Source organism: Hippichthys cyanospilos, chromosome 5, assembly GCF_059441005.1.
Source record: "Hippichthys cyanospilos isolate Australia breed blue-spotted pipefish chromosome 5, RoL_Hcya_1.0, whole genome shotgun sequence".
NCBI classification, from domain to species: Eukaryota; Metazoa; Chordata; class Actinopteri; order Syngnathiformes; family Syngnathidae; genus Hippichthys; species Hippichthys cyanospilos.
The window spans coordinates 2,396,115-2,415,850 of NC_142373.1; the positions used below are offsets into that span (position 1 = coordinate 2,396,115).

General features: G+C 38.5%; 1 protein-coding gene across 1 annotated transcript in view; it reads right to left on the reverse strand.

The window, feature by feature from the left end:
• LOC148423138 (inactive phospholipase C-like protein 1) overlaps nucleotides 1-19,736 on the reverse strand; it is a 71,093-nt gene that overhangs the window by 22,429 nt on the left and 28,928 nt on the right. The window contains exon 2 of the mRNA XM_088415510.1: nucleotides 375-449. Coding sequence (XP_088271636.1) covers nucleotides 375-449 — 75 coding nt within the window. The remainder of the gene's footprint in view (nucleotides 1-374; nucleotides 450-19,736) is intronic.

Consider the following 19,736-nt stretch of genomic DNA (forward strand, 5'->3'; position numbering starts at 1 on the left):
TGATTGAACTTTGTCAGGGAAACATAAAATAGCATTAATACGTAATTGCCTTGATATATTTATGACATATTTGTGTTTTTGCAGTTTGTAGAAGGGTGTTAAACCAAATGTTATCAATAGAAAAGAACTTAATTATTTCTTGATGGCTTTTTTTGTTTTGTTTTTTTTTTAAAGAAAAGCTTTAACATTCCTGAGGGAGGAACTGTTTCATTGTTTGGTTATTCTCAAAGAAGCTGAGTGAATACAAGGTAAATTCATTTAAAATTCTTCACATCTATACAACATCAAGGGTTTCAAGAAATTAAAAGGCACCACATTAAAGCATTCAGCTATGTCACATGATAAGTGTCTGCTGGTATAAAATAAAATTGTACCTTCTTTTCTGAGGGCATGCTGCTGAATGAAACAGTCTTTTTTCTGCCACCGCCCACCTTCTGCACCGAAGGATCCTGGGAAAACAAAAACCTCGAGGGTCAAAAAGTTTGTGAGTGTGTTAAAGTCCAGTTGACAATGAAGGCAAAAGCGCTGTTTGACTAGATGATATTTTTACATTACTATTGTCAAATATAACGAAGAGTACTAAACTGACCACAGCACCAGGAGCACCAATAAGACTTTTTTTTTTCAAAGTCAAAGTCAATTAAGTATTTTACAGTGATTAACCTCTTTTAAAAAAAAAATAACAGTTTAGAAAATGCGTTTTGCTATTTCCTGTTTACTGTTACGAATTAAATCATTCTTACATGTGTATGAGATTTCTTCTCAAATGACACTCAAATTCAACTATCACCATAGATCCAAAGTCTCGTTTATTCACAAACGCTGCGCAATAGTATGGCGTTATATTTGTGCCACAATTACGCACGCGCGGAAAAAAAAATTGAGCGGAGAAAATCAAACTGAGCGAGCGAAAACAGATTTTGAGAGCAAGAAAAAAACCATTGAGCGCGTAATGATAAGAGTTTGAGCGCGCGCCGATGGAGTTTGAACACAGACAATACACATACAATAGCTGCTCGATGGAGTCCAATCAAGCCAAAGGAAATGGGAACAGAAGCAGGAAGGAGAAACTAACCATAACAAAACCAGTAAATAGCTAAACGTCAGCGGTTTATCATCTCCGATGCCAGTCAAAAGTTAGGAATCACTCTTTGAAATCAATTGATTTTTTTTTAACTAAAGATTTTCCTGATAGAATAGTGCTTTATACTTGAGTGGTATTTTCTCAGTCAGCTTTATGATTTGGTGATGACCTGGAATGACTTTCATTATCAAGAGTTAATAGATAGCTTAGGAAGAAAAAAAATAACCAGGTAAAGTAAGTCGACCTTAAAAATAGGGGGACTAAAACTACCTAACTCAAAGTGCCGTCAGAACCATATATTCTCCACTGTTTACCAGATGTTGGATTAATATGAACTCACTCGATGGCAGGCTGTGCAGTTAAATGTGTGAAATGACTGTTCAAAGTTCAGTACTTTCACATTAAAAACGCAGGATGGAATATTTGGAGTTGCCACTTACTGGTTACGTGAATGCAGCACGCGCACTACGGCGTCACAGAGAGATCATACTTTGGAAGCATGCACCAAGCGAGAGGCAGAGTAAACTAATACAAACACAATTCGCCATTGGTTTCAGTGCATAATAGCACGGAACCTACAAAGCCTTGGCAAATATGTGAACACTGTTGAGTTACCCTGGGCTTTCACAGACATTCAAGAAAATAAAAACACAACTCTTAACCATCAACTAGAATACAGGACAGCGATCCAGCCACACAGGATTAACAGGCATCTACACAACTCATGTAGATCAATTTTTATTGTATGACTTGTCTTTGCTGGCATTTTCTTTTGTGTTTGGTGGGTGAACTCAAATGTGAATTACTTGCTGCATGTGCCCCTCTCTTCTTTTTCCTTCTTTTATTTACGATTGGCAAATAAACCATCCATTTCCTTTTTTTCCCGTTTTTATTCACCATTGACATACAAACCAGAAACTCGCTCACCTGCACACAAAACCCAAACTGACATCAAGATATATATTTCTCTAAAAATGTGTTGGCTGGATAGAACACATTTATTTACATCTTATTGAAATGTATGGTGGGTTGTCAAAATGAATAATGGTCTAAATATTGGATAGTAAGATAATGAAATAATGGTCTACATGTTGTCACTTTAAGAAGCCCGCCAGTCTCCAGTGATGTAAACTTTATTCAAAACAGGTACACAACCGAATGCCGTACAGTTGCCGTACAGAATTGCCCTTACATGATGTCATATACACCGTTTGAAAACCGAAATTCTGGATATTTGAATAATGCCAAAAAAATCAAAAATCAAATGTGTATTGGATTACTGAAAATGCACAGATTGGATACCACAATGGAAATCACCCCTGTTAAGGTTAAAACTGCCTTTGATACCACGGAATGGAAACAATGCATATTATCATTTTCTAAATTAAACTTCTCAACTCACTTTAACATAGTACCTTGACACTAAGAAGCTATGACACCATTCTTTTATGGCCTCACTCAGAATGAGCACATTGCAATTGTAATGGGGAAAATTGTCAACATATATTTCATGCGCATGTGTGTGTGAAATGTCAGGAAAGACCATCACACTAGGTCATGAATTTAAAAATAGGTTGATAAACACACCCTGCTCATATGTCAGCTCCCTGCACTCACAATCACCCACTACCAAGACACTGATTGACAGCTCCATCACAGCATGGCAGGCAAACGTCAGTGCTTTGACACCCTTCATCAGCAATGCGGTGAGGAGGTGACAGCCAGGGGACCCGCTAATAACTGCTCGCACGGCATAATGAGGGGGGCGCTCTTGTGGAAGCGAGCTCTTACTTTTTGTTATTGTCAGCAAGCCTATGATACAACACTTGACGCCGTCGGAGAGGTATCATTTGAGAAAGATGTATTATTACGGTGGAGTGGTATACACAGCATAAGTAAATGTAGTGAAAAAGAAATGGAAATAAGAGTGAATGCGAATAAATGAAATAGAAGTTCTTGAATTGCCTGTTATGAAACTGAACACATTATGCATGTGTACCTGAGAGTTAGAGAGTATCTTCAGTGTGTTTGATGATGAGGTGTGTCACAAGTAGACCTACATACCAAGGTAACCTGACATCATCATCGCCATCAATAATGTAATGTAAGGGAATGCAAGGGAAGCCAATGAGGGCAACCCAAGAGCTGAAAAAACTGCTTTGGTACATCTATGTTACTGGCATGCACTACCATTGCTCATGTAGTCGACACGCACTTGAGGAGGCGGATGTAAATCTGGGGTGTCAAACTTGTTTTCAGGGCACTGCAATGTTCTCAACAAGGTTGGGCAAGTTACTTCAAAATTTTAATGCATTATTTATTACTGATTACTCCCATTCCAAAGTAATTAGTAACATTATAATATAACTGTATTTGAAATGTAAGGCATTACACTACTATTGCATTACCTTTACATCACTCTCACCAATATACCTGGAAATATGGATTTAGCACTCTAAATTCAGCTCATTTCGCATATTATACATCCAGTGGAATTACTTTAAACTATTATTAAGTAAACTTACATGCTCAAAATACATTTTATTGCTTCCTTGGACTTGGAAATGGAAAATAAAAACATACAAATAAAAGGACCTAAACAAAGTTCTCTGCATACCAACAATACACCAGAACCATCTCAAGGCAACCAAATGAACTGCATTCATGTTATCAACTGCTTTAATGAATATTATAAATCTAAATTTTTTGGAGCTACATATATTATAATGCATTGTAACGCATGTAACAGTTATTTTTACTGAGTAAAATATTACAATTTTTTTGTGTGTAATGCCTTACACTACCACGTTACAGCAAAAAGTAATGCATTACAGTGATTGCATTACTTTTTGTAATGTGTTAATCAAAACACTGATTCTCAACAGCTGTAGTAAGGGGTCAAAATCCCATTCATCCCAAAAAAAAAAAAAAACACTACTTATGTTTTGTGTAACTGAAATACCTGCAATTTAATTACAACAGCATAACTTAAATATGTTCTTTCGAGGAAACGTACATAGTAACCCTTTTTTAAATAAACTTGATGTAGACAAATACAGCAGTCAGTTTAGTTTTTACTGTATATTATGCAATAAATACCAATGGCATGATGTCTGCTAGCCAGAGGCAGAGAAAACAAATGTATTCATTTTATTATTTATTTCATATTACTGCATCTAGAATAATAATGTACTTTATCTTATCTGTGAGAACTCTATTCAACACCCCAGTACACAGAATTGCCCTAAAACACAGTACAGTATTATCATGTTTTATGTTCATGTTTACCCAAAGTCAGCCGGGATAGGCTTGAGGACTTCCCGGTCCTATACCAGACTTGGCACTAATATATTGTGGTGATTTTTTTTTTTTTGGGGGGGGGACGCTTGAGCAGATGTTAGCATAGATGAATAGCATTTCAGTTATGTCCAACGGGCATGGTCAATTAACAAATGTTCAATTCATAAGTCAAGGTACAATTATCGTTGACTGTTTTTGACATTTTTGTCCCAGAATTGTATCCCAAGATTATTGAACACATTATTCCACATTATCAGGAGTTGCAACAATATTTGTACATTACACAGTACATGTGTAGTTATTGTAATATCCCAACCTAAGAATTTTTTTTTTCATCCTCTCCCACCCACAGCCTTTGCTCCACTTCCCTCATCTCGCCACTTCCCATCTGCTCTGATTTTTCCTCTGGGCAGCGACTAAGCCGGTGATCAAATCACAGATGAACAATCCAAATAAAGTGCCATCGGAGCAAGAGAGAGAGAAAGAGAGAGGGAGAGAGCAAGAGAGTAAACGAATGCGTGTGTTTATAGGGGTCAGACCTTAAAGGCAGCCAATGGATTAGAAGCCATAGACGCCCTCTTGGGACAAAAGCCGAGTGCCGTATTAAAAGAGTTTGACAGACCCTTTCCTGGATGGCGTTGTGTGTCGTGCAAAGGAATGTCAACATAAAAACATAGCAAAAACATACAAACGCAAACACATTACCCGCACTTTGGATTACCAGACAAAACATCAATGCTCCCAAACGACCGATGCCCTCAGCATCATCGGCACGGCCAGGCCAGCCTCATGCTCTGTCCACCTAAATACTCGCTGACCTGCTTTCGCTAAGCACTTCTGTCCGGACCCGTCTGGTCAATTTACTGAAAAGACGTTTTCTGGGTCGCTTACGTGAACAAGCAAATATCGCTTATTGACAAGGGAATGCCCAGATTGGAAATCTAAATGTTTGCATAGCCAACATTGATGTTGATGCTGATGTTTACCTCACAAGCATTAAGGTGTGTTCTCCATGGGCACTCCGACTTCCTCACATTCTCCAAAAAACATGCATGGCAGGTGCATTGGACACGCTCCATAGTTGTGATTGGGGGCGTGAGTGATGGATGGATGGATGGAGTGCAAATGTAAACATATACATGTATACATTTGCCAATATTTTGCCCTGCTTCTGCTCAATTGGAAAACCAAGACATTGCCACACAGGTGATTTGAAAGTATTAAGAACATCCTGTATTTCTCCTGTAAGATTGCAACTACTAAGTATTTTGGTATTCAGACAAAAATAAAAGTAAAATACAGATTTTTGATTTTGCTTGGTGAAAAAAAAATGTAAACTCAGAAGACCAAATAATACATTTCCACTTCATTATGAATGACAGATTTTTATCTTTTTTTTTTTAAATCATCAATATATTTAAATAACGATAACCTGATATTTAAGAAAACTCATGAATTTTGGTGAATGGTGATTTCAGAGCAATACTGTTTATATTGGGAGGTTTGACTCACAACTCACTTGGGGAGGAATAGTTTATGCAGTAGAAAGAGGCAATTCAGCCATTGTTATGACAAGCTGAAAGGAATAATTTCACAATTCAAGCATACCAAGGCATTTGTGTCATACAAAATAAGTATGATATGGTTTATTATTTTGAGTAGGTTGGCCTTCTCACCACATTTGGTGATGTGTTTTACTGTCATGCAGAGCATTAACAAGCAGCACAAACTCATGTGTATCCTTTTACATAAACGACAGCCAAAAGAAAATAGATCTCATGCTGTGCAGGGACAAGAAATGTCACGGCGTTCTAATTTCATGAGATCGCCGCACGATCTTGTCCCTATCATGTAACTTTGAGATAGACCTGCAAAAACACTCCATTTATCATTGCAGATGTTCCGCTTCTAGCAATGGACAATAATCCACAGTATGAGACAAATTTTATATATATTTTGTTTACCCGTCACTTTCTTTATGCACTTGCATATATGCTTCAAAATATGAAAAAATGAAAAAAAAGATGGAAAAGTGTCTCGCTCACAGTTTTTGACCATGTGACGTAAGAAATGCTTTCAAACTGAGGCTTCATGTAAAACTTTCCTAAAAAACAGAAGATAATTAAAACTACATATAAAAACCAAAATGTTCAACCAAAGAATATAATTTAACTCTCATGTTACGTTACACGATAGAGATGTGGTTAGCATGTCCGCCTCACAGTTCTGTGTTCCCTGCTTGGCTTCCGGTTTCAGCCTTCCTGTGAGTAGTTCAATAAACGTATACATAAATTATTTGTGATTGAACACATTCAATTTAAACTCAAATATCTAAGTATAAATATACAGCACAATTACACAATAAATAATACTTGACATAAACTACTCTAACTCCAATCACTCCAACAAATTTATGAATCAATTAATATTGCAATGTGGAGGGTTTCATGGTGAGGAGCACATACATGCGCACCACAAATCCATCTGCTCTGTCTCTCGTTCTCTGACTCTATGCCTCTCTCTCGCAGTAGGTGGACAACAGCAGCAGTAATGTGATTGGCTGCTGCAGCCAAAGAGGATTCACATATGATACACATTGACAGAAGGCTCCCGCTGCACAGTGCAGTTGCCCGTTAAGGCAGCAGACGCGGGAGGGAAAAGAACTTACTGGTTTTGACAGATTTGGGTGGTTTTAAATAAGTGTCACTTTTAAAATCGAGATATATCGCTAATCCAGTTATCAGCACACACCTATAGATGTAATAAATGTATAGATTTAATTTAATGGATGGGCAAACAAAATTTAACAGATATATTAATCATTAACTCAAATATCTGTGTTTTATTCACAGAAATTTAATACGTACGTCATCAATACCCAAAAGCATGTACAGTCTATGCTCTAAAGGACAAAGTTTAACTATTTGACTATTTCTTCTTCTTAGTCGTCTATTAGCTTCCATCTGTTCCAGTAGATTTCAGAGCTTAATTCTGTATGTTGGAATTTGACACTGTAAAAATAAGCCAATATAGCAGCGGTACCAGCAATGAAGTACAATACAGCATCAAAATAATGCTTCTTTGTCAATTTCGTGTTTTGGAAAACACGTGAGACCAAATTGTTTAAGGGTGTTACATAAGCCAGGTTTGTCAGCAAACAGGCGGAAGCCACTTACCTTATGTTGTGAAGTTAATACAGGCTTGTGCGGCCTCACATCACCCCCCCAGATTTACATTCAGACAGTTTCTCGCCCCCTTCCATCATTGCACGGATGTGCATGAGATTGTATATTTCGCAACTCAATCCAGTTGCTGAAGGTTGAATGTTATGGATGGAGGAAGTACAAATTTACTGCTTGCTAACATGCTGAGTGAAATTACAAGTGCAGGAATTCAGTTGCAGTGACAAGCAGTAAATTCAACCACCAAAATTGGTCGAAAGTCTCGAAAACTATATGTGAATATAGTAAAGTGAAACGTATATTTTGCCACATCGGTGTTCACCCCACAACATTCTAAAAAGACTATTGCATGGCAACTTTAGCTAAAAGTAAATCTAGTTTGCTGTATTGAAAAAGTATTCCGACAAATGGGGCCAAATTTTGATGCAGAGACTAGTGAAATTAAGAGGCATCAAAACCCCAATTTTTATGGAAAACCTTCAAAATGATTATCAAACCTTACAACTCGTGGTCCATGCACATTAGATGGCCAAGACAAAAAAAACTACTTCATGATTTAACGTGGCCTGTCTATGTGTGACACATTCATTTGTCTTTTGAAGAAATGTGTGGGCTATACAGGCTTGCCAGCAGTCCATGCATGTCCCCCTGTTGAAATTTTGTGGGGCATTATCAAGCACGAAACATTACAAAAGAGACCCGAATTGTTAGGCAAGAATGAGAAAAAAAAATCTTCCTACACATGACCTCAATGTTTATTGGTAATTGTTATACTGTAGGAAAAGTGATATGTGGAAAACATTGCCCCCACTTCGGGAATTTTTTGCAGGCATGAATTTAATATACATTTGGAAAAAAAAATCTCCTTGTCCATTAAATATCTTGTCCTCAGAATTCAGTTGGATATACAGTAGATTATAAAGGATTTGCATAGCTTTGGTTCCTGTTTTAATCTACATTTTACATACTATGCCATATTACTAGGAATTGGGGTTTGTACTAGAGCAATTTACGTTCTAGAATTCCTTGCTGAAAGCATGTAATGCCTACATTTTTCTGAGGAGGGTATTTCCCCATTAGGCCCCATTATACTGTCTGTCTACTGGCACTTGTATTGGATGTCTGACGCTTTCATCATTCTTGTATAAGAGACAATCAATCACTGGCCCCAAAAGACAAGTTCAAATGCAGGATGTGGGTAATACTGCTTAAAGCTGTGTGAAAACTGTTGTCAGAAGTGGGATAGGCTGTCTGCGGCATGCCCCTTGAGGCAGGTGACTGACCCCTGTGTGACAGACCCATAAATCTGGCTATCATGCCAAACAGCTTGGGTCTCTCGTGTGCACGTTCAAGTGTAATGCAGATTCAAATTGACCAAAGGCCATTTATCGACAGTATATACATCCATTCATTTTCAACAGCTCTCGTCCTCATTACTGTTGCAGATGTATTATGAACTATCCCAGTCATCCATGCATAACAAACAATATTAAAAGAAGGTGGCATATTGCAGTGTTTCTCAAATAGTGGGACGCGGTTCTCTGGGAGGCGATGCAAGGATGACCCCAGGGAAAAGGCTTTGTTTTTGCCATGTGATGTGTAATTGTGATTTAAAAAAAAAGGATTGGCATCTTTTTTTTTTCAAGCACCTTCATGCACTTGAGGGTTTTTTCTGCTTAGACCAGGGATGTCAAACTCGGTTTAGCATGTGGGCCTGATGGAGGAAATTCTATTACTCTCCAAAACAGTAAACCACAACATTACTATTATTCATAAAACATTAACATCACTGAAAATCATAAAACATTTCAAATTTGTCATTTCTTAAAAAAAATCAGCTGATTTTTATACTTAATCACCTCGCAAGCCTGATTAAACCCATTTGCAGGCCAGAACCGGCCCACAGGCCATATGTTTGACACCCGTGTCTTAGACAAATCTTTAACTTGTATAAATGCTGTAAAAAAAGTAGTTAACAGTTGTTGAAAGTTGTTTTCTTTTATATATATCGTTTTCTTCCTTGTGTCGATATGAAAATAGAATATAGACCTACAATTTGTATAGACAGAGAACTAAACATTGTGCTCTCCTCGAAAAGAGTGAATGAGGGGGATGAAAAGATGTATGGAGGGTGAAGCAAACGAGGTGCTGTCAAATAAACAGAAACAGGACAATGGGTCATTGCAGTGTACATGGAGCAGGTCTGGACAGCAGCTGGCTCTTCATTCAGGATGAATGAGTTCACATGACATATACACACTCAAACAGACGCGTCTTGTTATTCGAGAAAATTGCTTTACTGCTGAGAAACACAAACAAAGACTGAATGATAGTAGTTTGAATTTAAAAAAACAACAAAAAACTGGAGAGCGCATACTCGGGTTGAGCGATTTAGAAAAATAATATCGCCGCAATTTTTATCAGTTTATCAGTTTTTATCCGTTTTTTTTTTTCAGTTTTATAATCAATTACTTGTTCCCATGTTTTTTTTTAAGAAACAAGCCAGACATACGTACATCTCTTCTTAAGCACACAAGTTACATAGACACAGTATACTTTATATATAAGGGTGGAATGGTGGCAGAGTGGTTAGCACGTCTGCCTACATGCGGAGGTCATGGATTTGATTCCGGCTCCAACCTTCTTGTGTAGAGTTTACATGTTCTCCATGTGCCTGCATGTTTTCTCTAGATTCTCCGCTTTCCTCCTACATTCCCCAAAACATGCATGGTAAGTATATTGGACACTCCAAATCGCCCTTATGTGTTTGTGAGTGTAAATGGTTGTTTGTTTCTGTGTGCCCTGGGATTGGCTGGCAACCAGTTCAGGGTGACCCCACCTGCTACCCAACGATAGCTGGGATAGGCTCCCGAGACCCTCATGAGGACAAGCGGTAAAGGAAATAAATGGAGTACATATAAAGTACATAAATGTAACTTGCAGTTTTGGCCAATTTGAAAAATGTATTCTACTACATTGCAATGTTGATTTGAATTTGAGTAAATGTTCAGCGTAAATGTACAGTATGCAAAGGCATTTGAAATTCTAAAAGTTTGGGGGCCACTGGCCTAGATCATGTGATGCTGCATGGCTATCATGCTAACAATCTTGACTCTTTGCTGTCAAAGTCACTTTTAATACTGTAGACTAGGGGTCGACAACCTGTGTCTCTGTAGCACCGCCCCAATGGCTCCCTGGAGCCTTTCAAAAATGTATGAAAATGCATTTTTACATGCAATTCAATGCTGGAAAAATGAAAAGAATAAACATTAAACTTAAACATTTCAGTTACTTTCTGTGGCTGTTGCATAAAAGAAAAACAAATAAACAAAAAATGGTGAGTCTTTGCCAAAGACTTGGAATCATTTGCTTTCATTGCCGATGTGGAAGAATTGTCTGCATGTTTGCTTTTAATGAGAAGTTCTACCATAAATAATTATTATTATATTATACATTATTCTGGTTCAATGCAGCTCTTTCTACATTTTGGGTTGCTGACCCCTGCTGTAGACACATCACCACTGTGTTAGAATTTGGCTAAAATCCGACTCTAAATTGGGGACGAAAAAAGGAGAGTGTGTCAACAGAACATTTGTGGTATGCTGAGTTGGAGGGATTCTTGGATAGGTCACGTGTTAAGCCACCAGCTCATGCAAATTCCTCATTTTCCCAGCTGACTTTGAACTGGTCACCAGCCAATGGCAAAGCATGGCAAGGATGTGGGGAGTGAATGAACGTACGTAACAACGCATTCCTCAATTTTCAAGAATTCTAATCTTTCTGGTTGAAGATGAGATTGAGCTTGTTGTGGTTGATTCTGGGGGAGAGGCATTTTACAATGGACTGATGGCCACCAAAGCCACACAAGTCACAGTCACATTAATGGCGTAAGATCGCTGTCAAACAGACCTATGCATGTTTTCACCATTCGTATGTACGTATGACTATCGAGACATGACTTCGTGTGTTTGCATGAATCTCTCAGCTCAAGCTTTTGTGAGCCATTTCGGCCCGATTTTTTGTAAAGTGGTGTCATTTTGGGAAGCTTATGGAACAGCTAGTGACCTCTGCTGGTATAAATTGTTATTTATTGTTGTGGTTATGTGGCAGTTAACCTTTTAAAAAAAAAAAAAAAATATGACGGACCAATTTATAATTTATATTCATGATTTTCAAACAATACATGGATTTGGAGTCACAGGTCATAAGGCTGATGAAAAAATGATTTATGAATAAATTGGACATTCACGTTGCATCAGCTGTTATTGTATGGAGTGAATCCAATTTCATAAAATACTTTAGGAATAAATTGGACATTTACGTCGTAAACAATCAGCTGTTGATGTATGGCGTAAGACCGCTGTCAAAAAGACGTATGCGTGTTGATTTATGGCAGCGCGGATGATTTGGGGATCGACTGACTTTGCTTAGTAGCTTGGCGTGACGTCACCTCAATTTGCATATTCAACTCAATTCCAGAGGCTCATATCCACAAATGTAAAGGATCAGATCTATGAATTCAAAGGAGAGATACATGGAAGATTTCAAATCGAGTCTCGCAAGAGTCATACTTATACAAATGGTAAAACACGCATACGTCTTTTTGACAGCAATCCTACTACATACACATTCACATCAATCGATAAAGCCCACACATATTAACATGCTGGATGAAAAAAATTGAATGGAATAGAATACCTTTAATTTTCATTGTATAGCAGGTGTACAACAAAAAGATCTGCAGGTTGTAAAACAATTTAGATTTGGTTGGTTGTTTGGATTTTTGTCTTGCAAATGTAAGATTGGTAAATTGAATGAAAAAAAAGACAAAACAACAATAAAAACAATCTCTGGACTGAAATGTGCCAATGTCCGCCAATGGGTGAGCCAATGGAACATTCATGTGAAAATCCATTACAGATGTGGGACACACATCCACGTTCATACACCTCAATTTCCATTCACCGAGCAACTAGTTAACCTTGTGCATAAATCACACACATGACTGACCCCCTACCAACACCTGCCTGTTGCGTAATTGTGCTCCCAATCGGATCTCATGATCCGATGCCATAAATCCGGCTAATGATCCGCAGTCACACTGGCGGCAGATTAACTCAATAGATTACCGCTACAGGCAGACGCTAATCCAGTGCTCCCATGTGTGTCATCAGCGCATGGCACATTGAGGCGTGTGCAGCAATAATGCTCTGATTTGATTGACATCTGGATATTTGGGTCAAAATATTAGGAAGGGACTTGAGTGTCAAGCACAAGAAACCACGAATGTAAAAGATTGTTTACGTAAATACATTTCTGTCAATGGCAATAAAATCGAGCATCATTTTGTTTGTAAAGACACACAAGGACGAGACATCAGCTCCCCTTTATGTCTACAGCATTTATCTTCATCTATCTGCTTCTCTTCTCTTTACTGCACAAGAATGGTGGTCTCCCCCGACAACCGCCTACCCCCTCCACTCTGTCCTTGTAGATGAACACTGTTATTGTTTCACTCTCATCCTTTTCCTACCCTTGCCCTTTCCTTCCTCTATCGCACCAACCAAACATTAGCATTCTCCAGGGAGGCCAAAACGGGGGGTTGGGAGAGGGTCTTTTTTGGATCGTGGCCACCGAGGGGGCCGTTATCCCAAGGGATGACACATTTCGGAGTCAAGAGGACGTTCATTACATAACAGCGTCGGGCTCGTCTGACTCCACCGATATCTACTGAGTGTATGCGAGTGGAGCGACAGAGGGGGGTTAGAGGGAGGAGATTAAAGATGGAATGAATGGGGATGAAAAGGAGGGAGGAACTGGGGCAAGACTGAGGGAGAAAATGACAGAAGAGCATAAGACAAACTATCGGTTCAAAAGAACAGGACTGGAACGATTTGTGAATCATTGCGGATTAAGGTGCTGGATCAGCATACAAAAGGATGGCTTTCGGGAATATTAACAGTATCAAATATAAATTGCATATAAAAGTTAACACTTAAAATAAATCCGGATCTGCAGCTACAAGAAGAAAGAGACATTTGGCCCTATTTTCATATTTTCGTGACCAGCAGAGAATCTAGCACAAAGTATTGATGAAATGAGAGTGTTAGTGCTGTTTTTTTTTGTTTTTTTTAAGTTTCTCCAACGTATGCAATTACAGTGGACCTCTGGTTTACGACGTCCCTGCCTTAGGTTTTCTTCACTTTACGACATGGACTGCGACATCAAAAACAATGACTTCTCTTCTCAAACATGCTGATCATGCAGTGTGCATGCGTGACCGCGCTCATACGTCACTACACACATTACTGCATATGTCACTATAATTTAACTAAACTAAATTTAGTTATTTAAATTATGGCAACAGAGACAAGACATTTTTATCACTTAAAAATGGCAAATATTGTAGTAAAAAAAAAAAAAAAAACACCCACACATGACTATAGTATAGATTGGGGGGTTTTCAAAATCCCCATAGGCATATGGCTTCAGTACGACACCAGCAAGATGTCTAATTTTTAACGAACCAATGTGTAACACAGTATCCTGATATATTTCATGTTCACTGCATGTATAAAAGATCCAACCTTCAACAACAAATGATTTTAACAATAGAAAACTAACCACATACTTTTTTTTCCAGTACAAAATTCATCATTCAAGGAAAGCAAACATTGCTGAACAGCAAACCAACATTGAGTAAGGAAATCCTCAAAGGATTTTTTGCGTTATACAGATACTATTTGTGTCCTGTATGCCATTAGCAAAGAATTATAAGTCTTTCTACATCCGTTGTTGTATAGAGTAGTCGCTCTCAAATGGGGGTACATGTAGTCTATGCGGGTACATATTTCAGAAGGTGGGGTTTCCTCAGGTATCAACTAATGTAATTCATTCCTTTTTAATGGTGTTAAGGAAATCATTTTGGGGGGGTTTCAAACTAAAAGCAAAGCCACTGGAATATGGAGCAAATTTTCTAACACAATTATACAGTCATACATTGTATGACTTCATTCTGTAAAGCTCCATACCAATGTATTTTTAAGCTTTCAGTCGCAATTTTCCGCTATATGAGCCAGAAATAAACATACAAACAGATAATGCTACACAATCTATCTGCTGCAGTAGCTGAATAAAATCTAACTAGAAATGTCACTACAAATGTAAACTTGAATAAATAAAACACGAATGGCACAGCAGTATGGATTAAGTATTTTTCTTTTTCATCCAAAAATGCTTTGCCTTGTTTAGGGGATACTTCACTGAAAAATTTCTCACAGGGGGTAAATTAATTAAAAAAAAAAAAAAAAAAAAAAAAAAAAGGTTGAATACCTCGGGCATTGAGCATAGCTTGGAGTGCCGAAGTGATTCTACAATTAAAGAATATACAGCAGACCTCTCCTGTTTACGGCGAATAATGACAGGCCCAGACCACGACAGCTAATATCCTCATATAATATGCCTCGATTTATGCCTATGAGTATTGTCGTATGCCCTATTTGTAACTATTAAACTAGCTATAGTTTCAAGCTTCTAAAACATTACAGTATCTATGCTCAATTTCTTTAGCTAATCTTTGGTATAGTAAGTCGAACAAAATAAATACCAAGTACACAATTTATGAATGTTTTGTGATGCTCATAGTTTGACCTGACTGACTTGTTACAGTTTTGAGAAATCTCCAGTTTCCTAAATGAACTTAATATATCACTCAATTTGCAATGTCAAGGTTTAGCGCAATGCGTGAATCATAATTTGCAAGAAATGTGCCTGTATTTCGGGTATAAAAAGTACCGTAGATATAAAATTTCACAGGGCAGTGAGAAAAAGTCAGAATGCATTTCCTGGCTCGAGTGGAGAAGCCCTGGTAAAATCTTCCTGAGCTTTAAGGCCTTGTAGGGCAATCACTTCATCAATGGAGTCAAATAAGGGACAGTTAATCAGTTTGCAAACTAAAATAAAACAACAGTCCAGACTGCTATCAGAGCGCTGTGTGCTCATGCGTGGGTGTGTGGGAAGGAGAGCACACCAAGATGAGCTGGATGTGAGCCATATATGCTTCAGAAAAGGAGATGTTTGCTAAATGGCCTGATGAATCTTTCACACAAGACGAGGCACAGATGAAGACGGGAGCAAAAGATGAAGAATGAAAAGCGGGATGAGGAAGATGAATAATTGACTGTAAGGTAATTAGATGGCAGGTGTTGAAACTGAGCGCATCCACTATGAAGATGACATTTCCCTAACATTTTAAAAGGTTCTTTTTGAAGAATAAATACTCCCAGACAAGATAAAGGTTGATTGTTCATATCAATAAACGTCACCACAGAATTACCAAGATTTCGCCATTCTCCAAAAATCCAACAAATGCTAACGTTTTCATCGATAGTCAATCTATTTTTATATTCAGAATTTTGATTTGTGCGCCTTCAGTCTAGATTCACAATTTAGATCTACTTGATGAGACGTAATTAACATCACAATCAAAGGGCAAAGAGGGACCCCAACTAATCAACAGGAAAAGTGATCATTCCAAAAGATGACTCCATGTTTTAAAGAAGCAGCTCTTTGAAATTTGAAATATGATCCGTGTCAGATTTTTCATTCATCATTACTTAGAAGAATTGTAAGGATTCCATTGTCTAACAATGTGCTTATACAATGTTAATGTTCTTGTTTAGTGTTTTTCAATAAACAGTCTGAAGCAAGAATACTGAAGCACTGCCAATCGCTGGCAAACTCAGGTCAGCGAAACACTCATTAAATCATTTTCCTTAGACAGTAAAACACACCACCAAACAAGGTGAGACGTCAAAATAAACGTATAAACTTATGGACACAAACAATCAGACATCACTGAAGGCATACATGTAAATATAAATAAATAAAAGGTGGTCACTCAAGTGCAATTTTATTGTTTGGTCTTCTGTGTCTGTTCTGTTTCACGAGCAAAACATTTATTTAAGTTAATTACTATCCAAAGATTGAAGAAAAGAATGGTAGAATATTGACGGATAAGACAAAGACGCTATATGCAAACCCTGAAAAAAATAAATAAATCTCGTCTCGTGAGACATCTCGTCTTGCGGGATTTCTGTCTTGTGCCACTCTAAGAAAATTTTAATCTGTATTTGTTATTGTTACTGCTGGTGCTAGAAGGCTGTTGTCAGCGAAGCATGAAATGAATTAAGGGACTTTGGGGGCACTTGCATAAGGAAAGCACTTTCCTGACTTCAAAGCAAAAGCCTCAAATGAGCACGAATGGCAAAGGTGAAAATATATGTGCGTGTTCAGTAAAACGAGAGCAAAAGAAACACAAGCAAAGAAAAAGACAAAGTACATTGAGGAGACTGTGAAGCAGCAACTGTACAGCCTCAATGTAATAATTACATTTTTGTTCCCTACTTAATCTCCAGGATAACCATCGGGCAAGGCACCACACTATGACCTCATTTCACATGAAGAAGAGGAGCGATAGTTGCTTCTGTTCCGTGTTCTTTACATAATGAAATAAAATGAGGCTGATGCCTGTGGCGTTAAAATGCTGTGCAAAAAGAAGGAAAGTCAGACAGATGGACCAACGATGTATTGAAGCCACTGGAGCTAACATTAACTGACAGAAACAAATGATGAACAGCAGAAAGCAATGCGCGAGATTGAACTGCCAGACATATTGTATATATCACATATTTAGCTGACAAACACTCACCGGAACTAAAAATTTCTTTTTGAATTAAGTCGAATTAAGTTACGAATTAAGTCGGCTGTGCTCTGGAAAGAACTACCTCAAAATTGTAACATTTCGGTCTTTCACATGACACCATAGAGTAAAGGTACAGTAAAGGTGTCACGTTCTGTTGGTGTTTGGTTGGGTTCTTTTTCGGTTAGGTGTTAACTTATGGTATGGGGTTTATGTTCGTTTCTGTTTTGGGTTCTTGTTGTGTTTCCCCCGCGACTGGCTTTGTTAGTGTGTCCTTCCACCTGTCGTCTGTGTGTTCCTGCCCCCGTGCCTTATCCAATCAGCTTCCCCAGCCTCTTGTTCTCGTTCGGCTGTTGCGCGTTTTCCTAATTAGCGTGCAATGTACATAAGCCCCAGTTCTGTTCCAGTTAGTTGTCACTGTCGTTGTCTCCTGTCCAATGACGCTGTCTAAGAGTTCCGCTGTCCCCCTACCGTTACCCCGCTAGTTTGGATTATATACTTTGAGCTTTTGTTTTTTACTTTAATAGGCTTGCTGGACTTGCCTCCCTGTTTCATTAAACCTACTTTTTGTGCACCTTGCCTCCTGGCTTGTCCTGCATTTTTGGATCCACGTCCCTCGTCCTCTTCACTGGCTATGCACAAACATGACAAAAGGTTGTGGGTTTGTTTCAGAACCCGAGTGACTATTTCTTTTAAATAAACTAGTGTTTACTCAAAAACCCTCCTTAAGTGTAAAAACAATGTTTTTTAGTTTTTTTTTCACATCACTCTGAATTTGTTTTTTTCAGTGTTGTAGTTTACTTCTTGCATCTAAGTTAGCATGCAATAAGTTCATGCTGAATGCTGCATTAATATCCCTTCTGCCATTTAGTGGACAGAAAATGTCACGAGTAGTTCAGTGGAACCAGCGTGGTATTAATTCCCAATCTACGCCCCATCCACACCCCGCAATTGACTGGCCACCAGTCGGCTGGAAAAACATCATTGATCATCTCTGATGTTGCATGAGATCAATTCCTGCTGGATGTGTCATTCACCAGCACTCTATGGTTGTTTGGCAACCAATCCAGTGTATGCAACATGTCACACTAAATTACATGGGGTACATTAGAGCAGTGGTTCCCAACCTTTGGATCACCGTGGCACGGTCAACGCCTTAAATTTAGACTGCGGGGGGGGGGGGCTGGCTGCTTTAAGAACCACATCACAAACGTATGGACGGGGCTTTCTGTCACTGTTGTAGTTTTTGTCCACTTTTTTTTTTTAATTGTGCGAGGAGAGGGGAGGGGAGTGGAGCGAGCTTGCTGTGCACGGTATGGAAGAGTACTACATGAGTACGCTGCCAGGCGCTAGACCGCACAAGCACACAGATTGGATAATTTCCCACGGCACACCTGACAATATCTCGCGGCACACAGTGGTTGAAAAACACTGCATTAGAGTACCCGTGTATATAAAAATGGATAAATAGATGATTTAATTGATCGTTTGCGATGAAGGCCTTTCCTTGTTGGATGTGAACAACTGCTTTGAGCTGTCGAGATTTCACCAAGGAGAGTGAAAGCTAATCAAGCAGATTTGAGTTAACCACCTTCTCTCTTAATAAGCGCACCTCCAAACAGGCCCTTCAAGTGACACACATGCAGTATGGTGTGATGAATGTAGTGTTGGAGGGACAAGCGTGATAAAATGATGAGAAAAAAAGGTGGGCCAAGGCAGTCGGGCAGCAGGCATGGAATAGATGATGATAAATGCCATTCGTTTGGCAACCTGAAAAGAATTAGTGACAGCGAGCTGGGAAGACAGAGCCAAAATGTCTACATATTATAGTTTAACAAGCGTGCAACACAGTTGCAATAGCTGTTTTTCATGGGCTTCTACAAACAATATGTCAACAAGAGCCAAGACAGCACTTTCTGTACAGCACTAAGACACCTTTACATCAGGGGTGTCAAAGTCAAATGGACAAGCAGGGCAGATGTAAAAATTAACTACAACCCAAGAGCCGGACTGGTCAAATGTTTATTTAGAAAAAATGAAAAAGACCGCACTTAGTTTAGTCAACCTAACAGAACCTACTGAAAACTATCTCTGTGACTGGATCCAAAAAATAAAGCAATATTTTCTTAGGGCTCTGTCAGTATTTTTTGTTGTTGTTGTTATTTTCTACAGGCAGGGGGACAAACTTCCTTCTTATAAAAATTCCCTTCGAATTCAGGAGGCAAATTTTTCACAGAGGTACTCAAACATTGTCCATATAACCTACCTGACAGAATCATCTTTGGCTTTCGCCTACCATGTGCTTTGGTTCACCCAGTAGACACATCCAAATAGATCATGTTCACATCATCATAGATCATGTAGTTGTGCCATGCGCCATGCTCTGGCTTGAGTCCACTTCATGGATGAAAATCAATAACTGGTCAATGTCAAAAGCGTTGTTGTGTCATCCACAGATTGGGGGATAAGC